Consider the following 17,635-nt stretch of genomic DNA (forward strand, 5'->3'; position numbering starts at 1 on the left):
ATAATTGACTATTTTATCTACATTAAGAAAGTTAATGTATTTTGAACTATAACATACTTTATTGGAGAAGGTGGAGGTTTAAAATACTCTAATTGTTCTTTATCGTTTTATTTCCACAGGCTTTTGTTTTGCTCATCTTTGGAATTTTGGTTGGGAATTTTAGTTTAGCACTAATCATTTTTAATTGGATTAATAAATGAAAGAAATATGTTCCTACTTATGAAGAATAATTTACCTCTATATGCAAAAAGGAGTAATTCTGGAAGGCATCTTGGATAAATCCTTTTTATATGGGTAAACATTTTTGTAAACATTATTAACAAAAGCAGAACAAAGTGGGAGTAGGTAGGGGAAAGTGGGTTTATAACAGTTTTAATTAAAATAAATTCAAAATGTTCTTCGATATATTAGGTCAATCTTTGTGGTTTATTTTTTAAAAATTAATAGATTTTGTTTTTTCAGGTCGATTTAATGTTTACAGAAATATTGAGAATATGCAGAGTTCTTCTATATCCCCTCACTGCCAGCACACCCATAGTTTCCCATATTATTGACATCTTGCGTGAGTGTGGTGCATTTGTTACACTTGATGAGCCAATATTGATACAGTCTTATTAACTGCAGTACATAGTTTATCTTAGAGTTCACTATTGATGCAAGCATTGGCAACCACTGATCTCTTGACTGCCTTCATAAAAACTGTGAGCCTTTCCCTGTGAGCCTTTCCTAGAATGTTATATAGTTGGAATTATATATTATCTAACCTTCGAGGCTGGCTTCTTTCACTTAACAAAATGTAGTTAAGTTTCATCCATGTATTTTCATATAGCTCATTTCTTATTATCATTGAATAATACTCCATTGTTATGGATGTGCCAGTTTATTTTTTCATTCACCTGTTGAAGGACCTCTTGGTTGCTTTCAGAGTTAAGAATAAAGCTGCTATCAACATTTGTGTGCAGGTTTTTGCGTGAATATAAGTTTCAGCTTATTTGGGTTAATACCAAAGAGCACAATTGCTGCATCATATGGTAAGATTTAGTCTTATAAGAAACTGCCAAATTGCCTTCCAAACTGGCTGTAATATATTACATTCCTGACACAGTGAATGAGAGTTCCTGTTGTTCCTTATCCTCACCCACATTTGGTGTTGTAAGTGGTTTGGATTTTTGCCATTCTAATGGGTGTATAGTTGTATCTCATTGTTGTTTCAATTTGCATTTCCCTAATGACATATGATGTTGAGCATCTTTTTATAGGCTTATTTGCCATCTGTATATTTTCTTTGGTGAGGTTCAGATCTTCCATCCATTTTTTAAATTGGATTGTTTTCTCATTGTTGAGTTTTATGCATTCTTTGTGTATTTTAGATACCAGTCCTTTATCAGATAATGTGTTTTGCAAAGACTCTCTCCAGTCTGTGGCTTGCCTTTTCATTCTCTCAACAGTGTTTATGGCAGAGCAGAAGTTTTTAATGTTATTAAATATACTGGGTCAATCTTTCATTTGTTTTTTAAGAAATCAGCGTATTGAGCTTATATACAAAATTGAATGTTAGCTGTGGGTTAATGTTGTCAACATTAATCACCAATAACAAAACTGTGGGATTATTTAATTTGGTATTTTGCCCTGCCTCTGAATCTTCTCTAAGAAACTTTTGTGATTTTCCTGTTGTTCATTATGAGATAGAGCTGTGATGATTGGCTGTGGATTTGGAAGTTCTCTGAACTTTCTCATTTGTCACTACAACATGTGACTTTCTACTTGGCAAACAGACAAATAGTGATTTATATCATATTTTCTGTGGAGGTTATAAATCATTGTTTCCTATTGATGTGGCTTATTTCTGGTTGGAAACCAGAAGCTAGATCTCTCCTCCCCATGAGTGTTCTATGTAAAGGACACCTTGTTAGCAGCCTACCAAAGCCAGGGTGTATCAGTAAAAATGTAATTCTACCCTTGTGCATACGTAAAGTAGGGAATTGCATGCAAAGTACAATTTGCATGTATGGAAATACACACTTTTGCAGGTGCCCCCTTGCTTCCCACTTAGGAAATGGGCTGAAAAATTGACAACTGAGCTTCTCTTTTGAGTTAAGATATTTCTTTGGCAACTGGGGATAAGCATAGTATAATGGAAAAAGTCCAAGTTTGGGGGTTAGAAAGACTTAGATTCAAATCTCTGTGAGTTTAGGCAAAGTACTTAACCTCTCTAAGCCTCCACTTTCACATACGTATTAAATGGAGTTAATACCAATTATACAGGGTTCTGTTGAGAGGATTAAATGACCTTGTATAAATTGGTGCAGACCAAGACAGGCTCTTTTAATAGATGAGATAGTTATCCCCTTTTTCCCATCTCTTCATCTGGACCAGTAAAATAAATTTGCTTTCAATCAGGGACGTGGAATTTCCTCATCTTCCATCTTGCACAGCTAATATGTTTAGAATCTTTCTCTAGCATTCATTCACAGGGGAAGTGGCCCCATGTGCACTCTTTGTCGTGTTTTCCCACAGTTCTGCCCCCGCTGTACTCTTCTACTGATATCTTTCTGAAAATGGGCACTTAGCCTGGTCCCAGGGGCACAGCCAGGCGTGGCTTCCCATGTGGCTTCAGGTCAGCCAGAGCCCATCAATCTGATAAGCTCATTCTTGTACTCTCTTTTTCTGTTTATGAAATTATAGATCCAAATACAAATAGGTGTTCAGCTGCTTACATAAATCTAATTCCAGTAATACCAAAATAACCCTAAATCTGCAACAGATGCAAGGATGCCCCCTGGGGCAAATGTTAAGTGTGATGACAGCTGGGCATCAGTTAATATATTTGTCACCTGCTCATGGGATAGGATCATGAGAGGTTTGGCAAAGGGACAAGTAACCCGTTGAAACCCTGCACAAAACTTAGTTAATATCAAGAGAAAAATATTTGTGGAAGAGTTTTTTATTATTACTATTATTATTATTTCACTTTAATATTCTGCCTTATCTAGTTGCCTGTTTGGAGTCACAGCTTCCCCAAGAGTTTGGAGGAAGCTAATAAAATGGCAGGTAAGAGCAGTGCCGCCTTTACCAGGATTACCAAAAACCTTGTTCAAGTTCTCTGCTGCATTTTTCCTGGGAAATATGGCCCTTCCTTTATGGGCTTAATGTTCATAATTTATTAGGTAAGAACTATTTAAAGTAAAACTAAGTAAAGCACAAAATATATACTTTTCTAACACTTGGAGACTTGTTTGCTAAATTAAAAGACAAAGTGCTGAGAATATGAATTACTTTCATATGTTGAGGGTGAATGTTTAAATTGTACCTTTTTTTAACAGAATGTTTACTCGTGAGCTTAGCATTTAAATGGTTAAAACAAGCCTTTGAAGTTAACACTCCATTAAGATGAATGGGGGTAATTCACACCTCTGCTAGTGCTGTATTATTTCAGTCTGGCTGAGGAGAAAACAAGACAGGAGTAGGTTGATTTACTGTGTGAAGGGCCCTTTAAACACCCAAGGTCTGGAAATCTTTGTGTGTGTGTGTGTGTGTGTTTTTTTCCTTTCCATCTAGAAGCAGAACCTGAAATTCAGCACAAGCTAGGTATAGAGCTGCAGTCTAGAAAGTACCATTCTCTACTGTGGCAATTCCTAACTGGCTTTTGATGGGTAGCAAGTTACCAGATCAGCCCAACCTCTCTGGCTTTGTTTGCGCCTCTGTTTCTTCTACCATAACACCTTTTAAATGTAAGTTTAATACCTGGTAAATTCACCAATAGAAAAGCAGAACCATCCATTTTCAGGTAAACTTTACACATGCCTTTAAATGGGTTATGAGCTAATCACTGGCCTTCATGTGCTTCTAGAAACTTTTTTACCTTTGCAAAATCTCATGTTCTATATTTGCCTACATACAAAACATCCACCTTTAAGAACTTTTTTCTCCCCCCACCCCCGCCCGCCACCATTTGGGGGGTGATCTCTGAAGTGAACAGAGATCAGTTGGGAAAGATTCATTTCTTTCTCCATGTGACCTTTGCACCGGTACTATTTTGTATTTGAAATGTGTATTCTCCGCATTCATGGAAGTGCTATAACCATTTGACCCTGAAACTATTCATTTTGGAACCTAAGAATAAGGTTCTGTGAGCATAAATGAAATGGTGAGCATTGCATGAGATATTACTGAATTTGAAAGATCTCTTTTTAAGGTAAAGGGATTTTTCTCTTCTCCATTCTTATCCTGTGTATTTGCAGGATCAGGTTACTAGATAATCTGTGGGTAGCTGGGTGTGGAGTCTCTGGTGCTGACTTTGCCAGTATGGTATATAGAGATGGAGAATAGATGCGAGAAACAAAAGGACTCAAACAATTAATTTTAACGTGATTTTCTTCTTGGCATGTTGACAATACTCTGCGGCTATGTTAGAATTTAACCCTATTGAAAAAGACCTTGTTTCCTGCCGATAACTCTGCCTAGATTTTAGGGGTCATAATTTTTGGTCTTAGAACTTCTCAGAACCTTTTATAGTACTGAGAAATTTGTTGTGGTTTTTTTTATTTAAACACAATTTATTCATTTTTCTACCATTATCCTCCTATAGTCTTCTCATAATGAAGAGGGAAAAATAGGAAAACAAAATTTTGGTGAAGGATGAGTAAAGATATTGTGGATGTGGTTTCCTCGTTGAGTCAGAATTCTGTTTCTCACTCTTCCTAAACTATCTGATCTGTTTTTACTGTCCTCACGATCGGCTGTCCTAGTTTGTGAAGCTGTCAGTCAAAATGAGCAGTGAGGAGAAGCAGGAAGACTCATCTTGGCTGGTGGCCGAGAAGCCAGGTGGGAGTGAGAGGTTTTTTCCCTGTGGGACAAAGGGAAGGGGCGGGGAGGGAAATGGAGCTGCCAGGGGGAAAAAAAAGACAATTAAAAGACATGGTTATATGGAACGGGATAAGGAAAAAAGACTTGCAGGGAAATGTTTCTCTCATGTTTGAATGTATATGTGTTTTATATCGGTTAGTGGACCAATGCACAACACAGGCAAAGGGACTGGCTAATTCACTGAACAAATATTTACAGAGCACACAGTATGTACTAGGAGTTGCACGTCTTCCTAAAGTTGTGCGGTTAAATAAGACACCTGAATTTCTTGGATAAAACTTGGAATTTTCTTTCTTTTTTTTTTTAAGATTTTATTTATGTATTTGACAGAGAGAGACACAGCAAGAGAGGGAACACAAACTGGGGGAGTGGGAGAGGGAGAAGCAGGCTCCCCGCCGAGCAGGGAGCCCGATACGGGACTCGATCCCAGGACCCTGGGATCATGACCTGAGCCGAAGGCAGACGCCCAACGACTGAGCCACCCAGGCGCTTCAAAACTTGGAATTTTCTGATTGAACCTTTTCAGATGGACTTAATAAGTGAAACTGCTTAACTCAGAGGAAAAAAAATCTATATTTTCATACATTTACATAAAGATAGACTTTTTTTTACCATTCTCGAGTCAATACTGGCCTGTGTTCAAATCCCAGCTCTACCTCTCTTTGTCTAGTTTTGGACAAGTCTCTTTGATTCTGTGAATTCTTTGAAGACCTTCGTGTTTAAAGACTTAAGTTTTCTCTCAACCAGGGGAAATACACTTTGTTTCCTCAAGTTAGATTACATGATATTTGGGGAAAGCTTGAGTGCGCTTGAACTGAGCAATGTGTTGAATATATGTGGTTTTACTTATTCCTCAAATCACATATCTCTTCTCCTCTGCTTCAGCCACCTACTCAATAGTCCGATCAGAAAGTAGTATTCTAGAAATATTCCTGATCAGTGCAGTTTATTTTCACTACTGATGCATTCTTCCCCAGAAGAACAATTTTTGTAGTTTTGTAATAATGTCACCATACTCTGATTTTATATCAGCTTTTTCACAATGACAGTACACTTCAGCCTCGTAAAGTATGTGGTCAGTAAACGCTCCAGGTCTCTTTTAAGTGAACTGCCAGATTTCTAGGTCTTGTACTTGATTTTAATTTTTTTAAGTATGAAGGAATATATATTACATAATACATATACATATTCATACACACACACCTGCTATCTATATGTGTTAAACTTTGTCTTGTTAACTTTAGCTCATCTTCCAGCAGTTGAGATCTTTTTTGAGTTTTAGATTCCAATGTATCATTATTCCCTGCTTTTTTACATCTTTCATGATCCTGCCATTTCTTTATCCCATTCACAGATAAAGATGTTCAGTGAGACAAGACCAACTCTAGAGCCCTGCAGCCCACCACTAGAGACTTTTCTTCCATGTTGTTATTAATCTCCTTTTTGGGTAAAGTTATCGTCCTGTAGTGTCATCTAACCTGCACTTCTTCAGTCCTTCTGGAAGTGTCTCCCAAGTCAGTAGGTGCAACCTAGATCCTCACCTATTTCCCACATTTCTAGTTGTCCTGGGATATTTCTGCTTGGATGCCTCACAGTTTACCCAAATTTAGCATGTTCTAATCTGTCCTTCCAGCTAGTTTTCTTGCTTCCATTCCTGCCACCTGCAGTCCGTTCTCACACTGCGGCCAAAGTAGTTGTTTAAAAATGTAAATCAGATCATTTACAATGTAAATTGCTCTGCTTAATTTCCTCCAAGGGCCTTCCAAGTCACTGAGAATGAAATCTGTCATGGCCTACGAGGCTCTGCTTCGTCTGTGCCCACTTATCTCTGACTTCGTCTCATAGCTTTCACTCCTCTCCAGCCAGCCAGCCTTTCTGTGCCTTGAACACACCAAGCTTTGTTCCCACATGCTTACTGTTTTTCCTAGTTCAAACATTGTCTTCAGAGACCTCTGCAAGCCTGGCTCCTCCTCATTCAAGCATCAGCTCAAGTGTCACTGGCCCAGAGCGGTCTTCCCTGACCGCTTTCTGCAAACGAGCAGCCCCGCAGCATGGAGTCGTGCTTTCCAACCGCCCTGTTGGCGCAGTCCGTTCCTGGGATTCCCGCCTATTGTCTGTGCCCACTGGACTGCAAGTTTGTTAAGAACTGGGACTTGTCTGTCTTGTTCATTACTAAATCCTTAGAGCTTAGAATGGTACCTGGTACTTGGGAGTGACTTAATAAATACTTGTTGAATGAATGCAGAAATCCAACAGACTATATATCTTTTCACTGTCTCCAGTCTGTCACCACATCGGTTCTTCCTTGGAAATGTCTTCTAGATGTGCTTTTATCCTATCCCCAACCTCCTGCCAGTACCTGAACCTTAGCCTTCATCCCTTTGTGCCTGGATTATTATACTTCTTCTCAACCCCTGCTGCTCTTTAAATCACTTGGGGAGCTTTGAATGTTCAGGCTCCACCTCAAACCAATGAAATCAGAATCTGCCTGAGACTCAGGCCTCAGTACATATTTTTAAAGCTTCCCAGATGATTGTAATGGGCACCCACTAGATTGCTGCATCAGCCTTCTAATAGTTGTCTGTCTTTTAGTTCATTTTGTCTGTTGTGTCCATTGATCTCCTTGGAATCCTGCTTTCATAATAGGACTTCCCTGCTCAAGAGCCTACAGTGGCTCCCTACTGCCTGCCACATTAATCCCACCTTCCCCTGCATCATCTACTAAACTATATTTCATTCTTTTCTCTCTTACCTACATTCTACACTACCCTGAAACCATCTCACTGCCTGGCACTTGATTTGCCTTTCATTACCCTGCTTCTCCATGTTTACTTCTTCTCTCCTACTCTCCTTCCCTCCCTGCTTCAACTTGTACCTACACACCTGGTCTGTCCTTACTTCTCTCCTCTGCCTACACAAACACTTCCCATTCCTCAGGGCCCAGCTCAAATTCCACCTTGTAAATACTTCATTCTCCATTCCAGTTTATCACTTGTAACCTAGGTAATTCTTTTGATATGTGTCATGAGTACCTTATAATATATTTCTTATATTTTTATAAATTATTTTGTCTTATATTTTTTGATTGGTAATATTTAAATTTAATTGGTACAAATTCAAAAGTTACAAAATTGCCCTCCTTCATTATCTGCCCCAGGCATCCAGTTTTCTTCCTTGGAAGCAACCACTCTTAAGCTTTCTGTATCTTTGCAAAATATACTCTAAGCCTAGCTAACTATATATTTATATAGAACACACACACACACACACACAATGTTGGCGTACTACATGCAGTCCCCTGCATCTTGACTTCTTTTTACTTAGAGATATTTAAAGATATGTATAGATGATATAATTTCAATTGTAAAAAGACAGAGCAGAAAATCTGTCCTCTTAATAAACTTTAAGTGTACAATACTATTGTTAATTGTATGTACATTATTATACATACAGTAGATCTGTAGAACTTTTTTATCTTGCATGACTAAAACTCTATGTCCATTGAACAAAAACTCATTTTCCCCTCCTCCCAGCCCTGGCAGCCATCATTTTACTTTCTGCTTATATGAGTTTGACTGCTTTAGTGGAGTCATGCAGTATTTGTTCTTTTGTGACTGGCTGTTTCACTTAGCGTAATGTCTGTAAGTTTCATCCATGTTGTAGCATATGGCAGGTTTTCCTTTTTTAAGGCTACAATAGTACTCCATTATATGTATATACCACAATTTCTTTATCCATTCATCTGTCTGTGGACATTTAGATTGTTTCCGCTTCTTGGCTGTTGTGGATAATGCTGTAATAGACATGGTAGTATAAATATCTCATTCAGTTCTTTTGGATAAATATGCAGAAGTGGAATTGCTGGATCTATAGTAAATTCTATTCTTAATTTTTTGAGGAACCTCCGTACAGTTTTCCTTAGTGGCTGCACCATTTTACATTCCCACCAACAGTGCACGAGGGTCCTAGTTTCTCCACATTCTCACTAGGATTTGTTGTTTTCTGATTTTTTTTATAATGACCATCCTAACAGATGTGAGGTGATATCTCATTATGGTTTTGATTTGTATTTCCTTAACAGTGACATAGAGCATCTTTTCATATGCCCAGTGGCCATTTGTATGCCTTTGGAGAAATGTCTATTCATGTCCTTTGCCCATTTTTAAATAGAGTTATTTGGGGTTTTTTGTTATTAAGTTATAGGAGTTCTTATATATTTTGGATATTAACTCCTTATCAGATAAGATATATGGTTTGCAAATATTTTCTCCCATTTGCAGGTTGACTTTTTACCCTCTTGATTGTTTCCTTTCTTGCACAGAAGCTTTTAAGCTTGATGTAGTCCCACTTGTCTATTTTTGCTTTCACATCTGTTTTGGAGATTATTCTGTATCAGTACATATCACGCTGCCTAGGGGCACCTGGGTGGCTCAATCAGTTAAGCTACGGACTTGATTCCAGCTCAGGTCTTAATCTCAGGGTTGTGAGTTCCATCGCCATGTTGGTCTCCATGCTGAACGTGGAGCCTACTTAAAAACAAACAAACAAACAAACAAAAACAGCCTAACTCTATTTATAGCTGCATAGTATTTCATTCCTACCCATTTAACTGGAATTCTGAGTCAAAGGGTATGCACGTTTCTAATTTGTATAGATATTACTAAATTGCCCCCCATTAAAGGTTTTACTAATTTACATTTTCAACAAAAATGTAATAATTACTCTTTACATTTTGCGGTGTTATTTAACTTTTCACATTTAAGCACCTTCTCTCCCTGACTCAGTTGTAGTTAACCCCAAAACAGAAACCATTTCCTGCATATATTAGCTTGTACACAACACCTAGTACTATAAGTTCACTCAATTGGTGCTCAGTAAATATTTGTTAAATCTTACTTCATTGTGTGTTTAGGGACTTTTCTTGTGGCTCTAATGGGTGCCATGTGAAAGTTGGGCCCTTTACATGTGTGCTCTTCCCAGGACAGGGGGTGACGTGTGACTGATATTCTGAGGAGAGATGCTGTCTGTTGCTGTCGCTCTTCCGGAATTCCATATTATCCTTGCTCAGGTCAACCAGTCCTTGGATCTGTTATCAGGTTTGTTTAGTTTGAATGATCAGTATAAGGACTGCAGCTCACACCAGACTTGTGTCCAGTACCCTTCATTGCCTAAAATGTCATATCCTAAAAATGTAGATAACACGTTTATACTAATTACCTAAATGAAGAGCTCTCCTTTGTGAGTTTTTCTCGACTTTTTATTATGAACAATTTCAAATATACATCTGAATTGGAATAATAGGTCCATAGACCCACCACTGAAATTTAACATTTGTTCATAGTTGTTTTGCTACATATATAAACATGTATGTGGGTAGCAAAACAGCTATGAACAAATGTTAAATTTATATGTAATATATAAAAAATATATAAATGTATGTATATTTGCTGAATGATTTGCAAGTAAGTTGCTGATATTCCACTGAGTAATAAATAAAGCTGAAAATTAGTTTTGTAAATACCACCTTCTGTGAACAAATCTGTTTTAAATGTTTCACAACCATTTTCCCCCCACAAATTATCTCTCTTTCTCCAAAAGGATAAGCAGCTGTTTGACGGCATCTTTTCCTCAAATGCCAAAAGACTAATATCCCTGGAAGAACAAGGTTTAAGGGAGAGGACGCAACTGGCACTCTAAATTTCTCTTAGGGGGGAGCCTGGCTGGCTCAGTCAGTGGAGCATGTGACTCTTGATCTCAGGGTTGTAGGTTCAAGCCCCATGTTGGGTGTAGAGATTCCTAAAAAATATATGATCTTAAATTTTTTTTCTCTTAGTACTAGGAAATATCCTTCATGTCTTTGTTTAGGAAACTGTCTTGTTAAGTCATTGGAGATGCAGCCTCTATGGTTTCACAGTTTACTAAATGCCTATGAGCTGTAAAATGGTTAGTTTTATGTTATGTGAATTTTACCTCAACTTTTGAAAAAAAGGTAAGACCTTATGAGAATGAGTTGGCAGGAGAAGAGGAGGTTGAAGAAATATCTACAGCACTCTTTGTAAAGGAGAACATGGATTTGGGGTTGAGGAGAAGCCAAGGGAAAGAGGCAGCAGGTGCTAAGCCGGCAGTGGGAGTCTGGAGCTTGTGAGCGAAAGTGGCTGAAGGGCGTTTTATGAACAGAAACGTCTAATACTCAGCTTTAATTTGCCTGCCTGTGTCTCCTGAAACCAATAAAAGCAATACACAGAAATGCCTTGTGTGAGCCGGATTGTGTGTGCAAAACCCTTCCCTGGAGCCACATGGGGCAGAAAAAGTCTAATAGCATCTGTGCTAGCCAGGTGATCCGAACCCTCAGAAAAGTGGACTTCAAAGCCAGCGATGACTGGGGAAAATGTAAGCCAGTGCTTCTTCCCAGAGTGCTGGGGACGTCAGAAGGGCTGTGAGGCCATCCCCCTCTGAAGATGTGATTGAACCAACTAGGCTTGGCTCTCAAAGCGAGGCCCTTCAGGTGCCATCTCAAGAGCACCCCAATGTTATATCATTGACTTAATGTCACTCATGATTAGTCTTCATTTGTCCTTATAGGGAAATCCTCTCTTTTAAACACAAAAGACCAAACTTCAGAAAAGTAGATCTTGAGGGTTGGGGCAGCTCTGTGCTTCTAACACTTCCCCTTAGAGTCATCTCCCTGGGTTCTCTAGAACCAAACGTGGTAGCTCAGAGACTGGTCTTCCAGAATTTGCCTTCTATCAACCTAAGGCGTTTTGTGTTTGGGATCAGAAGTCCTTGACCCCACTTCTGGTTGGATGGTAAAGGTAGGAATCGAAGGAAGTACAGGGCCTAGGGAAGGGCACCCCCCATGAGGAAAGAGTGAAGACCATTTTTGTAGTTCCCTGGTTCTCTTACTCAATTCTCTCTTTATATCTGAGTTTGAGATTTTAAATGAATGGGAGGTCATCAGTCTCATAAAATAATACACCAATCATGAGCAAGCCCATGTGTGGATGGACCAGGCACCAGTAGGTGCGGTTTTATTCCCCCATTTAATAGATTAGAAATTAAAGTTTAGAGAAGTTAGGAAGTTAAATGACTTGCCCAAGATCACACAACCAGAATGTAAACAAGTTTTTGTGTGCTTAACTGTCGTGCTAATGGTTAAATATATCCAGCTGTTGGAGTTTTCCCCGTAAAAAGCTTCTGCTCATAGTAGATACATACTCAACACCAACTGTATAGAAAGCTGCTTTATTCACTGAGATGTTGCACCTGAGCTAAGTCTGTTCTGTCACACCAGCCGGACAGCGTCGGGCCCATTCTTTGTCCTCTGAGTCATGGTCTATTGCCACAGCATTACTGTTTCTTTTTTGTTAAGCGTTTCGGAGGAAATTCTCTGCAAAGGAAAGGTGTGTGGGCTTTTTGTAGAGCGGGAATGTTTTCCAATATTTATCAATCAGACTTTGTGAAAACTTGGACCCCTTGAAAAACAGTGTTAGAAATCCAATTCTGTGTTCTGTGACTCTACAAATACAATTTTTAAAAATCCAAATATAGGGGTGCCTGGGTGGCTCAGTTGGTTAAGCGACTGCCTTTGGCTCAGGTCATGATCTCAGGGTCCTGGGATCAAGCCCCGCATCGGGCTCCCTGCTCGGCGGGAAGCCTGCTTCTCCCTCTCCCACTCCCCCTGCTTGTGTTCCCTCTCTCGCTGTCTCTCTCTCTCTCTCAAATAAAATCTTTAAAAAAATAAAAATAAATAAAAATAAAAAAAATAAAAATCCAAATATACCTCAGACCATCAATGATCTGATTCAATGTTTTCCAGACTTTGGATTTCTTTTGGATCCTTAGAACTTCAAAATAGATTTTGGGGACAGTCCTAAGATTGCCAACTTTTTATTTTGCAAATTGATGGAGGGCATTAAGGAAAAACTTGCCACCTATCTTCACTATCCTTTAATATAAAAAAGTAGAGAAGGTCATAAAAGAATATAATACAGTTCTTTAAATTCAGTAGACCCATATTTGTTAAAAATTTGCCATATATTCCCCCACCTTTTTTTTAGTTGGCTTCCTCCCCAGTAATTGCTGATTCTAAACTTTGGAAGGGAAAAATATCTAAATAATTCCTGGTTCATAAGTTTACAAAATCTGGCCAACATTTCAGCATTTAGGAAAAATAGCATTTCTACTACAAAGCTTCATAGGTTTATATGTTATATCAAGAGTCAATCAGTAATGATTATACCATGATAATATTTACATTTCACAGGGAAGCAAAATACTTGGATACTCCCCATGTCTTTGTCTAAAGATTTGTCATTCATTTGCATTCAAATAAATTCTTTGCTTTCAGTCATCCAGAATAGTTCTCAACTTATTAGCTAACCAGACTAAATAAATAGAGTTGCATTCATGCATTTTAATGTCAAAGTAAAAATGGTTTTCCCAGATTTTTTCCTTTTCAATCAAATCCCCTAAAAGATGCCTAATCACTCCCAGACTCAGTTACTTAAACATTTCACAATGTTGTCACTTCTCTAGTAAAACAAAAAGAAACTTGCTTTCAGTAAGAGAGCCATATTCTAGCAACTTAGAACTTTATTCTGATGAGAGAAAATTCTTAAACTCCATTTCCAACCTCATTTGCAAGTAGATGATTTTGTCACATAGGTTCATGGCATCGTTCCGTACACATAGTAATTATCCTTTAGTTGGTGAATCACTCCTGGAGCTCACAATCCAATAGAGGCGAGCTGTATACAACTAGGATCGTAATATCCAGAAGGACGGGGTTTGGCCATAGTGCATGCCATGTGCGCACTAGACATCAGTGTACACTTGTTGAGAGAATGACATAGCTTGGTGAGTAATAGGAACATTAAAAACTCTGCTGGACAAGTTCATAGTGAGGGAGGCTCATGGCCTTCTGGGTGAATGGGAAAGATTTTGCGGAGGAAGTAAGAGCTGAGTAAAATTGCAGGACAACCGAAGTAGAGATGATAATGGGAGGAATGCATTTCCACTTGGAAAGAAAATAAACACATAAAAAAATGAAAAGTATATTTTAGAAATGACAAGTAAAAATTTTGTCAGGAATAAAGATGTAATGAACAGTTTGAGAAATAAAGCTGAAGGATAGGATCCTGGTTGTAGAGAATTCTGGAAGCCAGGCTGAATTTGGATTTTTTTTTTTTAGCCATGTGAGCAGCAGGGGAGGGACGGAGGCGGGGGGAGAGAGAACCTTAAGCAGACTCCATGTACAGCACAGAGTCCGATGTCTGGCTCGATCTCACGATCCCCAGATTATGACCTGAGCCAAAAGCAAGAGTTAGACGCTTAACCGACTGAGCCATCCAGGCGCCCCTGAGTTTGGACTTTAAACAAAAGGTAGAGTCTTGGTTGAAGGCTTTTGAACAAGGCATATTCCAAAAGTGATCTTAATTGCCTGTCTGCCTTGACTGTCACCATCATCATCTTCCAAAACAGCACTTTCAGCCTTCAAGGGCTGGTCATCTAAAAACCCACGCTTAATTTGTTCCAAAGTCTCAGCTCTGGGGGACACGAGGAACTTTTTCTGGAGCTGTGGGAAATCCCTCATGCCCTCAGATCCTATGAAACCCCTGGCATCTTAAGGGACTCTCCATGGGGTCTGCCCCAACTTTTGCACGAGCCATTCATGCTGTGTTCTCGTTCCAAAGTTCTCTTCCTCAAAGTCTAACTCAATACTTGCCTCTTCTGGAAGGACTTTTAAGACTAGGACATCATGAAACTATTTGCTCCATTATCTAGGAAAGCCCATCCTTAATATCTTGGTGCTACATTTAATTTCTTTACATTATGAAGCACACAAATCCTTGTATATTGACATCTAACCACACTGCGATAGGCTTTAGGAAAGATACTATGTCTAGCAGCCCCTTTACATCCTCTGTCCAGGACCTGCCTCCCGCCCCACCCCCCCGCCCTACATAGTACTGTGTAGTGCACTTGGTGAGTGTTGGTGGTATAAGAGCTTGCCCTCAACAACACAGGATTTCTTTGGAGCTGAAGACCTATAGGGTCTGTGGAGTGTGGGTTTTCACCTCTTTGGCTCCAGCTTCTTTTCACCAGCATGTATAGAGCTTCTAGAACAGTCCCCACCAAGACAGCAATTATTTCATAAGCCTTCTTTCTATCCTCAATGTCTCCAGTTTCTATGGGCCTCCAGTTTTTAGTGATGAAAGGAATGCAGGCTAGTAACATGGTCATGCTCTTAATAACCTGGGATCGGGCACCACGAACAGTAAGCATTTAAAAAGAAACCCCAAAACCCTTTTAATTGTATTGGGCTTAATTTCTTCCTAACTCACTTTTACCCTGCTGCATCCACTCTCTCAGACCTATGACTGACAATGGTAGGTCACATACACGCCTAATTCCATCGCTCCAGATTTTGTTTAGTGATCTCCAGAGCCTGTTTGTCCTGTAACCTGCTGTGGGGGAGGCCCAGCTGAGGGAATATGTGAGGCCAGACGGACAAAGGCACACTTTTATCTCCAGGTGTCAGCCCAGCAGAAACCATAGCACCTGAGGATTTGGAGCTGGCCCTCTTCCTTGGAACTTGCACCCTCCAAAAATGTCTCTTAGGCTGCCTGACCCTGCATGATCAACTTTGTCACCAACTGCTGCTTCAGACAGAGCTTCAGAGTCCTACCTCATGGATGCAAATCAAAACAGCCCAGGATCAAGCCTGGGAATCAAGTCAGAACGGATTGATTTGCATGGAAGAGCTTTGTCACTGAGTGAAGCCAGCCAAATTCCCCCCGGGGCTCCCCAGCCCTCCGGAAATAAGCTTTACAGGGCCTGGGGGCCTGGGCCCAACAGGGTGGGCGTGATTTGAATATTCACTGCCACAGCTGCAGCGGCCCAGCCCTGGTCACCGCCATGGGTTTCGCTTCATTTTACTGCCTCAGAACCGCCCTGTGCATGTTAGTGGTTAATACAGCAGCCTGGAGACGCCAGACAGCTCTCGGCACCTGGTTCAAATTTAAGGCTCATTTACACATGATGTCACACACGCATTGTCAGCGCAAGGGAGGTCAGGATGGTTCATTTTGGGAAGGTTTGCATTGTTGAGTCTTTACAACACTCACTGCTATTAATGCTTTAACCATCTGACTTGGATTTCGGTTTTCTGGCATGAGGTAATCCCAGGCAGCAGATTTATATGCTGAATGGGAAGCCAGCAGTGGTGGCTAATCACGCTGGTTTGCAGATCTGCACCTCTGGAGCCTTGGGATGGAATTAGAGGGCCACATGGCATGTAGCAAATCATGGAGGTTTTGAGCAGAAGGGGAATTAGCCAGACCTGGAAGCAGGGGCTGTGAGGGGGTGGTTGCCTGAGGTGGGAGGCTTGACTGAGGAATAAAAACCAAAGTAAATCGGACAAGGGTCTGAGCCCAGAGGCCGTGGGATTACTTTCGTTTGGCCAGTGTTTTGGGGTCATTGCTTGACCGTCCTTTGGTTCACCATCCACAGACATTCCAAACCCACCTTCCCAGGCCCAATTCAAGTTTCTCAGGTTCCCCCAAGCCTTTCCTGACCACCCTGCCCAAGGCGATTTTTCTCCTGAATCCCTAAGTACCTTTGTCAATAAAGTAAGACAGCTAACAATTGCTGAGTACTTCATTTGTGCTGCTTGTTCATTTTACTCTCACAGCAACCCGATGCCAACGGCACTATTGTTTCCGTTGCACAGACGATGAAATCGCTTCACGGAGATTAAATAAATGTGTCCAACGTCGGAGCTGGTCAGTCAGGATGGAGGCCTGATTCCAAAGGCCAGTTCTGAAGCACTGAAGCGGGCGACAGAACTGGGGAGGAGTGCCACGTCGCCTGCACCGCTCTGCACCGCACGGGCGAGGCAGGCTGGACCTCAGCGCGACGCCGTGGCGGAGCACGCGCTAGGGTCGGGGCGTGCCCCCTCCCCCCCCCCGTGCACATGCGCTACCGCTGTTTCCTGGCTGTCCGTAATGGCGGCGCAGGGACCGCCGCTTATGCTTTTCTGACGCCCCTGACCTCCTAGCACAGTGCCCCCCGACCCCGAGGGTGTGCTCGATTGGATGGATAGATGGATGGGTGGATAACCCCCTCCACCCTCATCTATCTATGCTGTGTCCTACCTAAAACATATTAAAATGTTGACATCTTTGGGTGACCACCGCTATCATGTGCTATTAATAGTCCCCTGGCACATGGCTAAAACAAGAAAACTGGTCTGCCTATTACCTCTGCAATAAGAGTCTCCTTACCTTACAGGAAGTTCAGAGTATGTCCCTCAGTCCTGTCGACTGCCTTGATTTTGATTTTGGACCAAGGCCTGTTGCCATGGGTCCCCCAGTGGGCTTTCCCATTCTGTGAGTCTCTGTTTTCGTCAAGCAAACGAGCGTTACAATGGGGAGAACATTGGCTATGATGGTAGCGCGCTGAGGGGCACCTACTCTGGGCCTGAGAGTCCAAGAAAGGGTTCTGGGAGTGGATGCCCCTCTTGAAGAATAAGTGAGAGTTGGTCAGTGAAAAGGAGTGTGAGGGCACTCCAGGCAGAGGGAGCAGCACAGGTAAAGGCCTAGAGGCATGATCACATGCAGCCATGAACACACCTGGACTCTGACTGGAAGGGCTCTGAGGAGAGGGTGGAAACCCAGGTCATCCCTGACCCTTCTCTGCTGTCTGCTTAAGTAACGTGGATGACACCTCTGCCCCCAACCTTAGAGAAGACATCTCCGAAGACTGTTTT

The 17,635-nt window shown here is 40.9% G+C and overlaps 1 protein-coding gene across 9 annotated transcripts in view; it reads left to right on the top strand.

The window, feature by feature from the left end:
- SLC38A6 (solute carrier family 38 member 6) overlaps nucleotides 1-12,371 on the top strand; it is a 75,457-nt gene extending 63,086 nt beyond the window's left edge. For 6 of the 9 annotated variants that reach the window (XM_025869924.2, XM_025869923.2, XM_073895323.1 and 3 more), the window contains exon 16: nucleotides 120-12,371. In XM_025869924.2, coding sequence (XP_025725709.1) covers nucleotides 120-200 — 81 coding nt within the window. In that variant the 3' untranslated portion in view covers nucleotides 201-12,371. The remainder of the gene's footprint in view (nucleotides 1-119) is intronic. The other 3 variants (XR_012379008.1, XR_012379006.1, XR_012379007.1) reach the window with 3 other exon arrangements.
- The last annotated feature ends 5,264 nt before the right edge of the window (nucleotides 12,372-17,635 follow it).

This window comes from Callorhinus ursinus, unplaced genomic scaffold (assembly GCF_003265705.2).
Source record: "Callorhinus ursinus isolate GAN/ISIS: 27379988/994484 unplaced genomic scaffold, GSC_fseal_2.0 scaffold8, whole genome shotgun sequence".
NCBI lineage: Eukaryota > Metazoa > Chordata > Mammalia > Carnivora > Otariidae > Callorhinus > Callorhinus ursinus.